Source organism: Hoplias malabaricus, chromosome Y (genome assembly GCF_029633855.1).
Source record: "Hoplias malabaricus isolate fHopMal1 chromosome Y, fHopMal1.hap1, whole genome shotgun sequence".
NCBI lineage: Eukaryota > Metazoa > Chordata > Actinopteri > Characiformes > Erythrinidae > Hoplias > Hoplias malabaricus.
Genome location: NC_089820.1, coordinates 6,086,850 through 6,106,445, shown reverse-complemented (window position 1 = coordinate 6,106,445; position 19,596 = coordinate 6,086,850). Strand labels below are relative to the sequence as shown.

At 39.7% G+C, this 19,596-nt stretch overlaps 1 protein-coding gene across 2 annotated transcripts in view; it reads right to left on the bottom strand.

The window, feature by feature from the left end:
- LOC136677651 (protein phosphatase 3 catalytic subunit alpha-like) overlaps positions 1–19,596 on the bottom strand; it is a 58,703-nt gene that overhangs the window by 9,761 nt on the left and 29,346 nt on the right. For both annotated transcript variants that reach the window (XM_066655239.1, XM_066655240.1), the window contains exons 4-12: positions 16,530–16,641; positions 14,156–14,301; positions 11,819–11,958; positions 10,128–10,205; positions 9,794–9,888; positions 8,366–8,491; positions 5,226–5,303; positions 3,062–3,146; positions 1,279–1,376 (exon numbers count right to left, since the gene is read on the bottom strand). In XM_066655239.1, coding sequence (XP_066511336.1) covers positions 1,279–1,376; positions 3,062–3,146; positions 5,226–5,303; positions 8,366–8,491; positions 9,794–9,888; positions 10,128–10,205; positions 11,819–11,958; positions 14,156–14,301; positions 16,530–16,641 — 958 coding nt within the window. The remainder of the gene's footprint in view (positions 1–1,278; positions 1,377–3,061; positions 3,147–5,225; positions 5,304–8,365; positions 8,492–9,793; positions 9,889–10,127; positions 10,206–11,818; positions 11,959–14,155; positions 14,302–16,529; positions 16,642–19,596) is intronic.

The following is a 19,596-nucleotide window of genomic DNA, read 5'->3' as shown; positions in this document are numbered from 1 at the left end:
GATATTTACTAGATAATAATGGCTAGATTACTTGATTAACTTTATAATCAACTGTGACAGCACTGTTTCATAGTTTAGACATCCACACTAAACTCTTCTATGAGTGGGTGTGTTCAAACTTTTGACAGGTCCTGTACAACCAGAGATTTAGTGGGCAGGCAAAGAGCTGCCATTGCTGATGCCAAGAGGACAGGGCTATAAATACCCCTCACTTTTTTTCCCTTTTTTTCAGTGGTGTGAAAACACTGCATCGCACCCAAACAGAAATCTGTACACTGAGCATTTCAACAGGACCAGAACTCAGGGAAAAATAATCTAGTGGAATCCTTTGAGACAGAGTGGACGATGTTTATATGAACATTCACAGCAATAAAGATGTTCTCAACAGAAGCATAGTCTACGGATTGTTTTCCTGTTTGTAAACAAAGGATGTGCACTGGTCCTGGGAGACTAGTTCACAAAACAGGATTTCCAGTCAGTTAGCAAGATAATATAAGCTGAAACGGTAGGATTGTCCTATAGGGTTGACCACTCTTTTCCTTTTGGACACACTTGACTTTGTTTGCTTATTGCTTGTAAGCAATATACTGTAGTTCCAGAGGGAATACCACAAAGCCAGATAACTGTAGCCTAAATCTGAGGATTGATGAATAACATATGGCTCTTTAAATATATAGGGCAAGTTTGATTTTGTGATCGAGTTATCATGCTAAAATGAGTAATCCTGCTTTGGGAAAAACCCAAACAGTGTGTAAACCTCATGTTGATTCACTATTGGTCAGCAAACAAACAGGATATCCAAATTAGCCTGCCCTTTAAGGAGCTTAAAAGTTTTATAGAGATTAAGTTTCAAATCATGAAACATAATCATTATTGTAAATATAGTCTATCTGCTGTATCTGTAGTGTCTGACCAGGATGGTAGGAAGCTTTCAAATTCAGTGGTCACTGAGGAAACAAACCCACTAGAACCAAGCAAATACATACACCTTCTCAGTTTTGGATTTCAGGCAGGAATCTATTTTTTGTGGTTATTCTCAAGATATTTTCCCTCAAATCTGACAAGGTTCTATCAATCACTGCTGTACTGGCATTTGATAATAAGCTTTTGTGACAACGAGTTTTCAGAAATATACATGTGAACAAGATTGGGTTTAGGTAATATAAGGGTTTACGCTAAACAAGGGTTAAACGTGATCTAGATCTCAGTTTGGGATGAATGAACACAACCAAACACACAGTCTTATCAGGAAACACTCACCAGGGAACACACACTTACCATTCTGTAAAGTTTGCTTGCCGCCGGACAGCACTCCCAGAGGTAGCGTCCCAGTTGGAGTCAGTCCTTTAAGGGTTAGAACACTCTCGCTTTCCTCCCTGAAATAAAACAATGAATAAATAAATACATTAATAAAATAAAAAAAAAATGCTAAAAGCCCTCATTAGTGTGGGTTCAAAGAACCCAATCAATACACACAATAAATTAGCAACAAGGGGGGAAATGGGGGGTGGATCTAAATGATCATTTGAAATTTGTAGTCCTGCACATCTGAATATTGCTATCGAAAAGCAGAGACAAAAGGTTTTGCAGCGGGTTGAAGCTCCCTCGCTCTCTCTCAATAATGTCTAATGCAATTAATTATACAGCTATTTCCACTTATGACTCACTGATGCCGGCTCATTATTCCTAATGGAGGAGGGCGAGGGAGTGTGTGCCCGCGCACACACACACACACACACATACACGTGAGTGTGTGTACATTTTCAAACAAAACTTCATTGTGCCAGAGAGCTTTTATAAACACTAAAATCTATTTTCAACTCTGTGTCCCATTTTGGTAATGAGGCCCCTCTTGCAGGCCAGCTGAGTGAGAATGAATGATTTCCAGACGCCTGAAACATGGGGCTTGTCCCCAGACCCTATGGGATGCGATTTCCTAGACAACTGCTGCAAATGAGCCCTAGAATTTGGAAACTGTTTCAGATCTCAGCTGTGCCATGTACCACGTCCTGCACCTGTGTCAAGGTTGGGTTTACACTTGTGACTCAGATCCCTTAACCCAGACTAGGCATGAGACGATCAGTATTTGGAGGCGGTCCCAAACTCGATAATGTTTTAAGCAAGATTTCCCATTCAGATTCCAAATCTAATGCAGATGCTGAATCAGAATCCAAATTCAATTCCAGTTCAGGCCAGGGAAGTACTGTGAGAGTCTAAAGAATCCCAAGCAAACACACCAAGGATTAGATTGGTTTATGTGTTTCAACACTGCCCATGAGGAATAAATATTGTGTTATTGGCCAAACACTATGCCCTTTACACAAAGCTGAGTCTGAAGCGCCTAAATTTTCCATTCCACCTTAAACAGAACACACTGCACCAGAATGCAACTGATGTACCTTTTATGGTGAAATAGAAAAATAAATAAATAAATACATACATACATTTTACAACCAAAAAATTCTGATTTGTTTATGTTTACACAAGAAGCAAAAATCTGAAACAGGGGAGTTTACCACAGATTGAATCTGGCTCAAAAATGATCTGTTATTCATCATTGGCCAAGTAAAAGCAATGTAGTCCATATGCTGATTTTTACATTCATGCCAGAACAAACCTAATTTCTATCAATTTGTTTTGTGGTTTTCAAAAAAATCTGCTTACATATTTCCTGAATGACTTATTACATACTTCTTTAAGTGAATTATGCACAGGGTGAGTCAAAAGGACAACCTTTTATCCCAGCAAGTAATGGCAGAGGATGCCTATCTTTTAGGCTATGTCCTGAACATGGCCGCCAAATTGAAAGCTGCCGTATTGAATCAATGGCAAGTTTTTCCCCCCCAATGTGAAGGTAGTCATGTAGCATATCAAACAAAAGGGCGTCCAGTGACTTTTGACTCACTCTGTAAGTACAACAAGCATTTTAAATAGACAACAAAAAACATAGATGTTTTAAAATGACAACTACCTGCCTTATAAGTAACAATTCTTCAAGATGATCTCTGTCCAAATGGAAGAATGTTAATTCTTACATTAGAAACCAAAAAAATAGACCAACCTGAGCACTGAGAAAACTCTAGCCATCTTCCCAATGGCACGGATCTTACTCCTAATTACTTCCTTGCGTGCTGCTGGTGCTCCACCTGCACAAAAACAATTCATTTAGATTTTAGTCTCTGCTTCTCAGTCAGCTTATAATACAGTAAACACAGTGCAGTCATTCGTTAATTTATCAGCAGTGTTCACTAATGTGGATTCACTGGGCACCAGGCAGGAACACACCCTGGATGGTGCACCAGTCCATCACAGAGCATCTCGCACACAAAATCTAAGGACGCATTTGAGTAGCCAATCCACATACCCGCAGAAGCACCAGGAGGAAAACCACACAGACACAGGGAGAACTCCTCACAGATAGTCAAGAGACCGAGCTTTTACTCTCATCCACAGAACTCTCTGAAAAACTGTCACAGTAGTGGTACCCTCGATTAAATTACATATTCACTACTTTTACTTGGGGTACATTATTGTACCATGTTCTATAATAATTGTACATATTTAAGTTGCATTAATTTAATATGCTTCATTTTAATCAGCTGGATTGACATGTTATTATTTTTTCACACAGTTCCATAACGAAAGGTTACAAATATTCACTTCTCTTCACCTCACTTCTTGGAGAAGAGAATGTAATGTACCTTTAGGGAACACACATTTTCTCAGCTTCTCTTCTCGAAAGGCTTTCGAAATGCTATATTTTGGAACAGTGCTGTGAGTATTTGATGGTACTATCTGTTTAATGATTAGTTCTGGCACACCAACTCATCCCATTCCAAAGGTTAGATGGTGCTCCAACACTGAAAAGAACCCAGCTCCAGTGCTCAGAACCCAGTGCTGGGGGGGATTTACACCTCTCTAGCTAGTACTAAGAATTATGCTTGATGATCTTAAGTTTGTGTGCAGCTGCTCTACAGCTTCCTATTTTGTTTCAGGCTTTTGTAGGTCTCACATATATGCAGTCATCATAAGAGATATCTAAAAATGGTTGAACATATAGTTCTGCATTATTAGAACATCATGTCCCCTACAGTGTGCTATTAATATGTGCACATTTACATGCATGAGAATTATAATCAGTCTGGAGGGCTCTATAATCTATGTCCACTGTGGTGTGCAGTGGGCGGTTTAGAGATTGCTGTCATGGCCCTGTGTGTGTGTGTATGCGTGTGTGTTAGTGATGCAGTGAAAGACTGTGGTCCTCCAGGGAAAAAGAGGAACTGAAGCAGCATTAATGGCAGACCGACATCTGTACTGATGTGCTGTCTTCTTTCTTAATGAGACACACTCCACACATTCATATGTTTTTCTTGAAGCTTGTAATAAAGAATATTCTGAAATCTGTCATATTAAACCTACAGTTCATCTGCAGAATGTTTGGACAACATTTGCTATATTGACCTAGATATCCAATGAAAAAAAATAAATTTACCAACATTTCTCAGCCCCTCTCAGGAGGTTAATGTAGCATTAGGAGCCCCAAGGACTCCTACTGGTCTACAGACTGTGTGTGTGTGTGTGTGTGTGTGTGTGTGTGTGTGGTGATGCTTGCTATGTGCGAGTTGAAATTTTTTGAAATGTCTACTGCTAGTGACAGAATATGCATCATGCGTCTACCTGCAATAGACAGTTCTGACATAGGAATCAACTGTGTCTCACACACACGCAAGCGCATTCATCTGGATATAAAAAGTAAACACTAATCCAATGATGCTATGACACTAATGAATCATAATCCTTGTATAGCATACTTAGGCAATGCACAAATGTGTAAATGCATACATACAAACGTGAATCAATTTAATTCAAGTGTACACTCCTCAGACATTTTAAAACATCATTCTTGATGCTGCTACAAATGTGGTGTTTTATTGTTTATTGTTTTTTTTTTCCTTTTATTAAGGCACAACTCAAAATACTAAACAATAATTGACAAAGAAATAGGAAGGGGAGAAATATAATCAGAAACAGTCAGAAAGAAGGACAGCACAAAAAAAGCAAGAAAGAAGGGGGTAAATAACAACATAAATATTTAAATATAGAAGAGAAAACAGAGGGACAAAAGGAAATAAAGGACAGATTTGAGAAAAAAAAATCAAAACTGAAGAACAACGTTTAAAGGTGAAATAATGTCAGTTAAAGAAGTGTGATTGAGAGTCTAGTACCTTCACACAAGTCATCTCCCTCAGACATGAGCTCGTCGTCGGAGCAAATGTTGAGCACATTCACCAGCATCTCCGTCACTGTGAACACACCAGATAATAGACATTTATGTTTATTTACCTTTTAGATACGTGCATGGCTGCTTTTCTCTATTATACATTCATTCATTATCTGTAACCGCTTATCCAGATCAGGGTCGCGGTGGGTCCGGAGCGCATATATAATTATACAGAAAGTTCTACCTCAATATTATTATATTGTTTTGCTTTTCCAATTTTTTTTAACGTTAATAGCAATTTGTGGAATCAATCAGTCTAAATGGGCAACATTTTGTGGGGAGAAATAAAAACGGGTTTGTTTTTTCTCCCTTTTGAAAATTGCAGGTATTAGCAGGTAATAAGGTTTTACACTAGGTACTAGAATACAGCTGCAAGGATTTAATTGCAGACACAAACGCTAGTGAGGTCAAATGCTGATTAGTTCTGGATCACAACTCATGATAATGGATCACTCCACACCACAGAAAACAGTTCCACAGTTCTACAGCTCAAACTTGGAGGGCTTTATATTAATCTTGGCTTTGGGCATTGTGAACGTCAACTAGTGTGGCTGCTCCAGAAAGCCTGTTCCATTGATCAGTGATATTCTACAGAGATTATACATTATACAACTGATTGCCTGTGTGAATAATTGATGCACATTACTTTTTTGACATAATGTACGGCAACTAATTTTTCAGCACAGAAAAGTTAGCAAAACGCCTCACAATTGGTGGGGGGGGGGGGTTGGTTTAACAATCAAAAGATTAATCTAATGAAATTAGACCACCACAAAAAAAAAAAAAGTTGATCCTGTTCTAGCAAAACATTCCAGTGTTCTACAATCCATCCCAAACAACTCAGTGACACTATCTGGACAAAGCTAGTGATGCACAATACGTCTTTGGCCTATATATTATTTGTCAATATTTGTGGCTTTTCTAATGATATCATCATCGGTCTGATATTGAAATTTTAGCCAATATTACAATTGATCGCTTAGCTCACACACACACACACACACACACACACACACACACACACACACACACACACACACACACACACACTGAGGTTAAATGACAGAAAAAGTGCTCTCAACCACCACAGTGCAGGAGCCCTTCTTACATAAAACATGTGAAAACAGAAATGAATGATTCAGCATCTGAATTTATATGATAAGCCTACATCCTGAGCTATTTCGAAGACACAACAGATGTATCCTGCAGGGCCCTAAATTACCCACAATTCTCTGCACACAAACAGCGTGTTGGAGAAAATAAACAAGACATGGCGAAAAACTGAGCTTCCGAAGTTTCAGGAGCAGAGTGAAATATTTGAAGTGTATTTGAAGCTTATTGCCATATTACAGTATTAACGTATATATTTTATTTAGTAGTATTGCATTTTCAATCCCATCCCAAATTTAAATGATTAAAGCTGAATTTTAAGGTTAAAGTATGAGTAATAAGATTTTTAAAATAGTACTAGCTAGCAGGATAATATTAATAAGCAAATTCAATCTATTTTTTAACTTAGTAGTGTTAGTGCTTCAAGGCAGATAAAATGAAAAACTTCAGAAATGCACAAACATTTAAGAAAATATTTGTGATGTCATCCGTGGGCGTGTAAAGCTAAGGCAATCCCAGAAAGAGCTCACAGCCTCAAATAAAGAGTTAATGTGCAATGGAACTTGATGTGGTCATTTACAGCATGTTATATAAAGAATAATAGGAAATGTGCTCAATTTGTGTATTTCTGGGGCTGTGTTCAGCTCAACATGAGGCACATTGGTTACTTTTCTCTGCTGTTCACAAACTCAGTGTGATGCTCAGAACTTTACAAGTGTGTCATATCTCACTCTGATCCAAATCCACTATAAACAAAGTATAAACAAAAGACCTTGTCATGACTCTGTCCATTTATTTATGGCTCTGGCCCCAAATTAAGCCACAGCGATGTTGGAACCAAGAAATCCTGCAACACTCCTTGCTCAGGACTTAGGTGCCCAGGCCCAAGGTTTGAAGAATCAGAAATGGAACCGGTCAAAGAACCAGAGATAGATTTTATGTATACATCACCTCATGCACATATTGGCCCTGTACTTAGTAAGCAATATGGCCTCCTTCTCTGTGCTCATATTGATCATATAACCATCACTGTGAATCATAAAGCAGTTCATAATAGAGCACTTGTGGAAATACATGACCCAGTGAAGCCTTATGCTCCCTCCTGCATTTTACATCTAGGCTTTCTCGCTGTAGAACAGCCCTCCAAACTTAATTCCATGGATTTTCCTTTTTCCAGACCTTTTTCTTGGAGAGCACCTTGACTGTGAAACACAGTTCCTGACACTACTGAGCATGCTCCTAACTTTGATAATTTTGAAAAGTCACTGAAAAATAGGTTTTAATATCAATTTTTACATTTAAATACTAATTAACACTAATTCAACTGTAACTAAATATTAATACATTACAATCAATATAATTAAATAACTGAACATATTTTTATTAAAATTTAAATGTAATGTTTTATATTCATTCTCTATTTTTGACTTTCTTTAATTTTTTTTGTATTTTTCATTCTAATTTTAAAGCCATTTTATTTTATATAAAGACATAACATTTTACTTTCTTTATTTCTTTATTATTTTAACCACTGGTCTGTAGAATAATTGGAATATAAAATAGTGCACTTCTATTCATGGCAAGGTTTCCTGCATAAATTTAACTATTGCCTGCCTCAAAACACCAGATCCAACACATGATTTGATTATCGGGGTTTGATTATTAGCTGAGGCATTGTGCAGGGCACTGGGAGCAGGATTAAAAGACACTGCCTCAGGGTATTGACTTGCACAAGAGCACCTGACCTAGTTGCCTTAATAAAACTCCATCTGAAAGCTCAAAGCTTAGAGTGTCCACACTGAAACTACATATAATCGCAAGGCCTGGCTATTCACAAGCCTGACAGCAGCTCTGTCCAATGTAATCTTTGTAACCTTGTAGTCCAAGGTCCAAAGTACTGGCCAAAAGCCTGATCCCTATTTCCCCCAAAGACTATGTGCAGTGTTTCCCTCTTCCCTGAGTGAGAACACACACCTTTCTCTCCAACAAAAGGCAAGGACCATGTGAAGACGTCCATGAAGTTGGGCAGCCAGTACGGATGAGGGGAGCAGTTGAACTGTCGGATATTCATGACATTGTTTTCATACTTCAGCACGGCAGCTGCGGAGAGAAAGCAAAGTCAGGAGATACCGGTTAAATATTGGACCAAGAAAAATCATGAAAAATTCTTTGATGTTTATTACAAATCTAAAAGAGCAAAAGAGTCATTTTCTCTACAGATACTTTTTATACTTAAACAAAGAAAATTCCTTAATTTAACAGAGATTCTGTATTAAAGCTACTTAATTCATAGACGCCTCATTGCCAGGGGCCCCACTATAGAGCATAAATTCATTCAGGGAATACAAAGGAATTTAATCCTTATCATATGTGAGTTGTAAAGAAAAATGTACAAGTAATGATCACATTCATAAAGTATGCATGTGTTTTTTTGTGGTGAAAATGAGTGCTCCTTTAAGGGTCAGTTTAACTACTACTACATCCATTAAATTCCTTACACATCTATTTGCCTTCTACAGTCATCAGACTGATATCACTAGTGTGCATGATTCTAGTTTAAAAAAAAAAACTAACAACTTGATGCATCTTGAAGGTGGGAGGAACTTCTGCAAACTAATCAAAGTTTTATATTCCTCATAAAAGTCAGTGTTCTCTCTCTCTCTCCAGTACCCTGCATGAATTGTAAAAATATTATGTACTACTACAACTAGTCAGAATCTCTTCAAAGAGACTAAGGAAATACATGCTGGTTACAGCAGTATGCAAACACTGACTGAAAGAAACTAAGCCTTTGGGAACTGAAATCTATGCCCTGGAAAACTTTAAGGGTAAGGATTAGGTGCATTCAAGGTTAGAGCTGGGCAATATGGCCAAAAATGTTATCACAATAAGTGTTTCTATATTGAAAATGTATTTTTAAATATGGAAATATTTTCAAAATATTTTCTATATTTATCACAATATTAATATTTTTCAGTGTGACAAAGGACATCCTAGTAAAAATATATTTTATATATATTGAATACACTGATAGCAGGAGTAAACGCGCCTGATAGCGTGCAGATGGCTGTGCTAACTGGAAATAGAAATGAAGGTTTATTGAGCTTTATAACCCAAAGCTTATCATCGTTATCGAGCAAAAATTCATCACGAAACAAAGCAATATTATTTCATCGCCTAGCACAATTCAAGGCCTATATTTCCTTTTTAATGAAGGATCTCAATTTTTTAATTATTATTATTTCTGGAATAGGCCAAATCCCAACCATGTCCAAAGTGTTCTTGTCCCAAAAAGTTGCCTTTGTAAACATCCCCAAAATGCTGAGTTTGCATAGTTGAGAACGCATAGTTTAAACCTAGTTCAGCACAAGACAAGACAAGTTTGTGGTGGGTAAATAGTACCTTTGTTGTTGTATACATCTAGGTAATTGGGAGCAGAGAAAATGGTGATTAATGAGGGGAATCCTGTCGTCTGGCTTTTCCTGTACATCCTGTACCTGCAGACAGAAACAGCCCATTTAAAAGCAACATTGTGGGCCTCAAACACTGCACACAAAGTGAATTTCTGAATCGGGAAGTTAGAACCCAGCATTCCCAAATTAAACTGTTTGTACATCACAAGACAGGCAAGGAAGATGAGGCTACACTCAGAGCTAAAATTAGCAAGCTTACTCCCAAAAAAGACACAAAACACATGTCAATTTAACAAGAAATGACTGGACCATGAGCTGCTTACCCTGCATCCTGAGCTTCGTGTGCTCTTATTACAGACAGCAGGTTATTGTTTGTCAGAAAGTCGCAGACAGCAGGATAACTGGAACATAGAGAGTGTGAGAGATAGAGAGAGTGAGAGAGACATGCTGCTTTACTTATTGATGCAGCATTTCAACATACAAGAAAAAAAAAAGTTCACCTTAAATGTGCCTTAAATTGAACCTGCTTGAAATTCAGTGCATCCTCAGGAAATCAGTGTTTCACTCGTGGCCATTTCTACAATTCGTCTGAAACATGGCCTTAGGCTTAGGTTAGATTGTCCAAATATCTATGCTTGCAGAACACATTTATAAGCCTTTCCTGGCAGCATCAACTGTGAAGGCCAACATTTCGGTACAGGAAGCCCTTAATGTGGCTACTGGCTTTTTTGTGAGGTTTTTGCTCTAACCCCATCCCACCTCTATATAGAGACCGCTCAGGCAATTACAACACCTGCATTTAGTTAGCATTCAGTTAGCGTGGCACAAACCAAGGCCAGCTGGACAAGCAAACAGTTCTCTCTCTCTCTCTCTCTCACACACACACACACACACACACACAAGTTTTGTGTAAAACAGGTCAGCGCCGTTTCCAGGAGCCAGCCATTTCCACACAAGGTTGGATGACTTAATGACTCTGTACGTAATCATAGGCACTAATGAATTGGAGAACACACACCGAGCTCTGACCACAACATGGACAAAGCTGACCTCATTTAAAAACAAACTGCTAAACTTCTGTAATAATATATATTAAAAACTTTTAATAATATATATCCTAGTGGTCTGAGGTGATAAGCAAATAAAACAAATAGATAAAACCATATACAGCAAAGATGCAATATTTAAAACATAAGGTGTAGTTACATATTCCAGTCTCCATTTCTGCCAGAGAGGGCACCAACACTTCACAGGACTTTAAAGCTGTAATTTTAAGGTAAAAATACTACCCATTTTTGCTAGATGTTTCACTGAACTGTAACAGGGAGAATGGAGCCTCTGACATTGCTACTCTAGGCTCAGCAGTGCAGAATTCGCATGCAACTCTTGGAGCCAAGCAGGATATCACCCACTCCCCCTTGATTTCAGGACAGTGCTAAGTGAATGACACTCTGCAACTGTAGGGGGAGCTCAGGAGCAAACATTCACCTTGTGTTACTTTAAGGTGTAAGGACAATAAATAAATAATTAATTTATTATATAAACTACAATACAAGAGCAGGCTATTGTCTTTCTGTTTCAGTGTGTTAAAAATCACATACACTCATTTTAACCATAAAAGTTCCAGTGTGATTTGTTGTGTTGATGAAACCTTAAACAAAATTTAAGACTAAACTTTACTGTTCTGATCCAGTTGTCTTTATACAGATTTTTCCTTGTACAGCTTACACTGCTGCATATATAATTTCTGAACCAGGAGTTTCAAATTATGGAAAACATAAATGAGGAAAAAGAACTATTCTAGAAGACTAATGGGCAGGTTTTGGGGCCTCAGGGACCCATTATCCTGGACAGTTTAGCATGTCCCTCATTCAGTCAAGTTTTGGAGGGTTTAATTATTAACTGATTGACAGGAGTTTAATGAAGTGGGTGGAAGAAATAAATAAAAAAAAAACATTCAACTCTGAGGGGCAGGGATGTCATGGTACTCTTGCAAAGGACGAACAGTTCACACCTGAAGAAGTAAGAACACCCTCGGACAGAGTTGTGATTAAAGTGCTCTGAAGTCTTCTCACTGCCGTAGTCCTCACCAGGATCTGCCCAGATCAGGTCACACATAGGGCCAAATGCTGGAGGTTCTTTAAATCTGTCTAGCTATGGACAGAATAAGGAGAGAGAGAGAGAAAGAGAGAGAGAGAGAGAGAGAGAGAGAGAGTGTCCATTATTCAGACTTTCACCACTTGTGAGACAAGAGGAGAGAAAAAGCACATAGTAAACACATTCATTTTTGTTTATGGCGAAGTCAGAATTATTCAAATTACTGCTGATAGACACCTAAAGGCAGATTGATGTACCCTACACCATAGCCTGCAGAGCACCTCGGAAACAACACAAAATGGAGGAGAATCTAAAATGCTATCCAAGGAAGTCTGGAAACATAACTGGAAACTCCTCTCCACATTACAAAGACTACCATACGGTAGCGACGTGAGCGTTCCCCAAACATCAGTTTGGATATCACGGAGTGTATGGAGCGGAGGAAGAACTTAAGGGAAACTGAAACATTGTATTTGCTTCTTACCTGGACATAACTGCAGAGCAGGACTGCAATATTAGTCGACATAATCATCAACGTCGATAGTAAACCATTGTCTACTCACAATTTCATTGTTGATTCATCAGTGAACCCCTTTGCACATAAGCACCATGTCATTATTTACTTTATAGCACCAAATGATCTTGTCACATAGTCCACAACACCACCTCCAATTTTTCAGAACTAATCTTCACAGCAGCCTACACCCAACCGTTCTCTGGAAACACCAAACAAAACTCACATCGCTCTGTCCTTAATATTTACACCTGGAGTACACCAGCATTTTCAACTTCTAAGATCACTTCAGATTTTGACATTGAAAATCACTACAGTCAAAGAGAAGCTGCTGCATCAGTGAAAAGCTAAAACATCGGTACAGCTCCGTATACACTTCCTAACTGCGACACAGTAAACAGGTCTTTATTTCCTGTGGAATGGTGGCGCATAATTCCGGAGCTCCTAGCGCCAAGCAATGGAAAATTTGGATGTAAAATGTTTGTGAATTCAAAGCATAGGGAGTGCCTTAGAGCAGTGCTCCTGGGGCGGTGTCCTATTACATGGGGAAGGCAGGATCAGCTTACAGCTCTCAGCGGGCGGGTCAGGAGTGATTGACCCCTCTGTCAACTAATACAAATCATTGGTCAGTGGGTGGGCTCAGCTGGGGGAAATTGCTCCAGTCAAGTATCAGCGGCCCAGGCTCAGAGTAAAGGGAACCCCATCCAGGCGAAAATCTTTTAGAATAAACTTACATTTACTTTTTTCATCACAGATAAAAGGAAACAAATAAAATCTTTGTTTTGTGACAGACTATTTGGAAAGTCCATCCATCCATCCATATTCTGTAACCGCTTATCCAATTCAGGGTCGCGGATAGGTCCAGAGCCTACCTGGTATCATTGGGCACAAGGTGGGAATACACCCTGGAGGGGGCAGGGCAACACACACACTCACACCTACGGTCACTTTTAAGTCCCAATCCACCTACCAACGTGTGTTTTTGGACTGTGGGTGGAAACCGGAACACCCGGAAGAAACCCACACGGACACAGGGAGAACACACCAACTCCTCACAGACAGTCACCCGGAGCGGTAATCAAACCCACAACCTCCAGGTCCTTGGAGCTGTGTGACTGCGCCACCGTGCCGCCTTATTTGAAATGTTTTGGGTACAATTTTCCAACCTTTAGAACAGACTGTGTTAGCAACCTACAAGATGTGTCATTCAAAAAGGACACATTCTAGTCAGAAATACAAACAACCCAACCCATTCCACCTTAAAATGGTGCTGCAGTTTGCTTCCCTTTTCCAACTATTTCTGTTTAATATTTAATTGTTGACTAATGCACTAATCAAAAAAATACTGGACTACAGAAATAATCTTGAGTTGCAGTTATACCTAAGTATACACTGCAAACCTTTGTGCCTATCACGACTGAAAAGAAGTCAGCAAACAAGTGTCTGTACAATTATTACTAATTAACCCAGATAAAATAACATTTCAGACATCTACAAAGCCATAAAACTGTCCTTAGGTTATACAGAGAATCTGACTGTGGATATAAACTGGCCTCCAATTCTGCCTTTAAATGCTGTTTGAAGAACTTGAAGCTTCTTGACCTCCCACTACAAATATATAACTTGCGACAAGTTCTAGGCTCGTCTCTCAGCTTTACAGTAAATAAAGTGTCAGGGTTAAATTTTATCGCTCAATAGTGCATCTTTAACGAGGGCAAATACAGCCAGGCTGCTACTTACTTTTCTGATGTCATCTAAGCAGTTGATTTCTGGCGAGAGGCCTCCGTGAACGCAGAGGAACTGTTGGTTGAGGAGAGCAGCAAGAGGCAAACAGTCAAATGCCTCCATGCAGGCATCATACACCCGTTCTGAGTACTTGATTTTACCTGTCAAAACAAAAGCAAGCGGCATGGAAGGGGCTGACAGCTTTGGAAAGTTGAAGTCTAAAAAAATTATTTAAAGCTAAGTTATGCAGTGTGGCATTTCCCTCTATAAATGTAAGGATAAACAGAAAATATCATTTGACAATTTCCTCGCCAATTTCAGGCATTAATAATTCCAATTGCTATCTAGGTCTCCCTTCCGTCGTGTAATGTTACCAAACTAATAGGAAATATATGAAGCATCATTGAAGTTCAACATGTTTCAAAGACAAACACTATCAGTTCAGTGGGGTGAACTATTGGCAGTTTTCCACTGCATTGTACTTACTTTACTCTACTCTGATTTTTTGCTTTTGCATTAGGTAACTTTGGCACCTGGTACCCGGAACCGGATACTTTTTTAAAACCTGCTCACTCGTGGTCCCAAGAAAGCAGAGTTGGGACTAAAACATGACATGTTAACCTTGCAGAGCACTGATTGTCCAGAGAGACATGTGCAGACATCCAGCACAAACTAACCATTTGTGAACTCTCCAAGCTACAGTGTAGCTATCACATTTGTTTTAATCTGTCTCACAATGGCAGCTCATTACGCTACAAACTTTTGGTTCGTGGACAATAAAAGACTCCAGCGAGAGCTGGACGGTGCAACAAGGAATGAAAGTTGTTTACTGATCTGTCTGAACTCACGCATGGCAAGCTGGGCTCAGTCTCAGAAAACAAACAAAAACACACAAATGCATAATGATTAAACAATGCTTAACATTACAGCTGTCATTGTGGTTTCCAAAGCCTGTGGTTCCCCTTCAGACGTCACTGGCTAAGTTTTGGGGGAACCATTGTAGTGGGAAACCAACCAGGTAAAAGGTACCATGCAGTGGAAAAGCACCATATAATCACAGTGACTTTAAATGCTGCACTGTCATAGAACACCATTTTTTTAAACACCAGTTTGTTGAAGGCCTTTTCAGATCTGTTACAGTACAGCACTGCTTCATTCCATCTGAAGCATGGCTGTCATAATTGTTTAAGCAGGCTTTGTGAAATTCAAAGCAATAGTCCACTTGAATCAGATGCAACCCTGTAACATCTCATCATCTAAAGATGAAGGACCCTATCTATGGCCAACTGCACCACCCAGAATTCACTAATGACCACAGGCAAAGCAGTTGCATAAACTGAACAGGAGCTAAGAGCTGGGGGGGCTCCTATTCAACTCGGTTCAGACGAGCCTAATTAGAACTCATTATCAGTTGTGTGTACACTCTTTCAGGAGCTTATTAAGCTTATTATTGCTGTAGTGTCTGAGCTCAACTTCCTCATTAATCTGCCTCGCTTTCAGAAGCTCCTGCAATAGGCCTCAGATTCATCTGCCAAGTTTTATTTATACATGCCCATTCAATGCACAACAAGGTCAGATGAAGAGCACATCTAAATGAAGATGTGGCCACTGTCAAACCTGGCTCTCCTCTTTGTTATGCAAAAGGGCTCTAACCTAAACTGAGGACGGACAGTAGATTCATCTATGTTTTTGCACACAAAGGGATGGGTTCTTTTCAAGCTTTATCAGATCTTTATTCTACCTTTTCCTTTTCCATTCAAACTTCATCTACTTCAATGTTTTTTATAGCTTGGGGTGTTGCTCATTATGCTCAGCATATGGTAGTTCCTCTTTCATTCAAGTAATGTAAGTTATTCTTGGTTATGTTAAGTCAGCAATACTATATAACCCCCGAATTTCCCTTTGAATTTCTCTGCACTGTCTGGTCCAAATCATGCTGGTTGGGAGTTTATGGAATTTTGACAGATTGTAAACAGCAGGGTGCGTTTGCCATTTAGATCAAAATGATCAAAGAAATAAATAAATAAAAACAGACACAGAATAACATTACGACCACCTTCTTGTTTCTACACTCACTGTCCTTGTTTTTGTCCTGTGGGTGCCTGACCATTGAAGAATATGTTGAAAGGGGGCAAACAGCCTGCAGAGCATCAGATGAACTATTGTCTGTAATTTTAGACTTTTGTAGACACCTGCATGGTTAGTGGAGCTAAGAGAATGGACAGTGAGTGTAGAAACATTGAGGTGGTCATAATGTTATGGCTGAACAGTGTATAAGTTTAATAATAACAATTGTGTTAAAAGAAAAATCAAGCGATAAGCACACCACAAGCCTTTATGTATTCTCTGCATCACCAGAGTGTCTGCATTAGGAGAGGCGTTGACTCACATTCCTGTTTGAAGGTGAAGTACTCTGTGAGGTGTCGGCACTCGTGGTTTCCTCTAAGGAGGAAGAGGGTAGTGGGGTGTTTGATCTTCAGTGACCACAGGAACAAAACACACTGCAGACAGAGAGTGCGAGAAAATGAGTGAGACAGACTTGTATTAAATAAATGCTTAGAAATTTTGATTTGTGATTGCCATGTCACAGGTGTGGGGTTGTATCAGTAATTTCTTGTGTAAATTCATTCATTCATTCATTCATTATCTGTAACCGTTTATGCAGTTCAGGGTCACGGTGGGTCTGGAGTCTACCCGTAATCATTGGGCGCAAGGCAGGAATACACCCTGGAGGGGACGCCAGTCTTTCACAGGGCAACACACACACACTCACACCTACGGACACTTTTGAGTCGCCAATCCACCTACCAACGTGTGTTTTTGGACCGTGGGAGGAAACCGGAGCACCTGGAGGAAACCGGAGCACCCGGAGGAAACCCACGCGGACAAGGGGAGAACACCAAACTCCTCACAGACAGTCACCCGGAGCGGGAATCGAACCCACAACCTCCAGGTCCCTGGAGCTGTGTGACTGTGACACTACCTGCTGCCCCACCATACCACCCTATTGTGTAAATTTCCCAGAATAAAACAAGTTAATACAAAAAATGCATGCCATAATACAATTTGTATCGCTAGCTAACAGAAAGCTGCAATCTTGCAAATTGTAATTGCAAAATAATTTAGCAGCCTTGCAGCCGTACTACAAAGACTTAGTCATTATGTTAGCGTCTGATTAATACAACCTCTAGTTGTATTTTCTGAGGGACTAAAATATTAGCTGATACCATTTTATATTTTGATTTTCATTTTAGTTTAAGAGTGCTTTACACACAGGTATGAATCAATTATCAGACTTAATCCCATACAGCACACATTCATTCATTATCTGTAACGCTTATCCAGTTCAGGGTCGCGGTGGGTCCAGAGCCTACCTGGAATCATTGGGCACAAGGCAGGAATATACCCTGGAGGGGGCGCCAGTCCTTCACAGGGCAACACATTCACTCACACACTCATACCTACAGACACTTTTGACGTGTGTTTTTGGACTGTTGGAGGAAACCCACGCGGACACAGGGAGAACACACCAACTCCTCACAGACAGTCACCCGGAGCGGGAATCAAACCCACAACCTCCAGGCCCCTGGAGCTGTGTGACTGCGACACTACCTGCTGTGCCACCGTGCCGCCCCAGCACACACTCACTGTTAAATAATAAAAAGTCACAACTGCAGTTTTCAAAAGCATTAATTTGTCTCATTGATTTTAATAGCTTAGATACTGGACTCCTAATACAGCCATGACAATGACTTCAGGGCATGACAGGACTTCTATTGCTTCTATACTTTCATACTAACAACCACTGAAGGGAGAATAATTTAATTTGCTAATTAATAGTTGACAGATTAATTGATTGTACAAATAATTGTCAGTTTCAGTTGTAGCTGTCAGACTATTGTTGCTTCTGCATTAATGTATAATTAGAATCGTCAGTAGCAAAACCTAAGACATTTAAACCCTACAGGAGAAGGAAAAACACACTTCTGTTTATGTAGCAAGGCCATTTCTGTTGGTTCATTTATAGTGTTCACATAAAGTTAATGCAGTGTTTCAAGATGTTGATTTGACAGCTGAACCATGAGAAATATATTTTAAAGTTTAAAGCAATCCATTCCTGGAGTCCTGGAACCCCCTTCCCCTAACACACACACACACACACACACACACACTTTCTGGTTCAGCTTGCAGAAGTGTTGATAATTAGCTGATGAGATGACTCAGCTGTGTTGGTGAAGAAAAAAGCAAAACTCCACTGAGGGGGACTCCATCATTCCATCACTCCAGTAAAGACAGAACAGCAGGAAAGTGATGGACGCTGAACTGAAATGAACTTCACAAACTGATGGCGTACATACTAACTGATGGGGAGATACACTAATTCCAAAATGAATTATTCCAAAAGACAGGAACCAGGTTACTTAATAAAAACAATCGCTCATTTCCTGTATCGCTTCATCCCATTCAGGGCTGCGGTGGTCCAGAGCCTATCCGCAATCACTGGGTGCAAGGCAAGAACACACCCCGGGTGGAGCAACAATCCATCAAAAGGCATTACACATTCACACCTACTGAAAGCCACGCAGACACAGAAAGAACACAACAAACTTGGGATGTCTCAATCCGATCTCAAAGATCAGTGTTGGCGCCGATCACAGTATTATTTTACTGATCTGTATCGGCTTTACTGGGCTCAAATTGATCCTCCACTTCCTCTAGGCGGCAAGCTCACACAAACCCCTCTTCCTGTAGAACCCTTTGTAAATGTTGTTGTGATTTGTCTCTGCTGGCCACCGTAGCGGACACACTACTGATCTGTGAGGGGACGTGATTAGAGTCAGCAACCGTATTTGGACATTAAATGCCATGTTGTGTTTTGAACCCGTATGGGACGCGATTTATCCCGTATTTTTGTGGCGAGACTTATTTGAGACACGCTGCTCTCCCTCAGCCAGAGGGAGGGGTAGATACTCTGCATCTCTTAAACAGTGAATGCACTTCTCATTGGTCATCACTTTTATTTAGCCAATTAGCAGCAAGACTTAGCTCTCCATCATTTAGTGCTGCTACCAATGGAGTCACAGTCCCACCTAAAGGGTTTTGTTTTGCGGATGTGCTGAGATCGTCTAATGTATTTTACTTTGACCACAGCACAGATTTCTCCTGCCTATCGGACCATCTGAGGCTGAGCCATAACCTATGTATATCAATGGTGTAATTAGACATTACATAAACATTTAATTCTTATTCTGCCCCGTCCCAACTTCTTGAGTGGGTTGCAGGCATTAAATTATAAATGTGTTTATATTTACAAAATACAATCAAAGTTGAACAAAAAGAAAAGAAAAAATAGGCAGATTGTTTTTTATTGCTTTTTACAACACCTCATAGAACACCTCAAGAAATACAACAATGCCGTGTAACTGATTCAGTGGTAAGCACATGGTTGTGGCTCT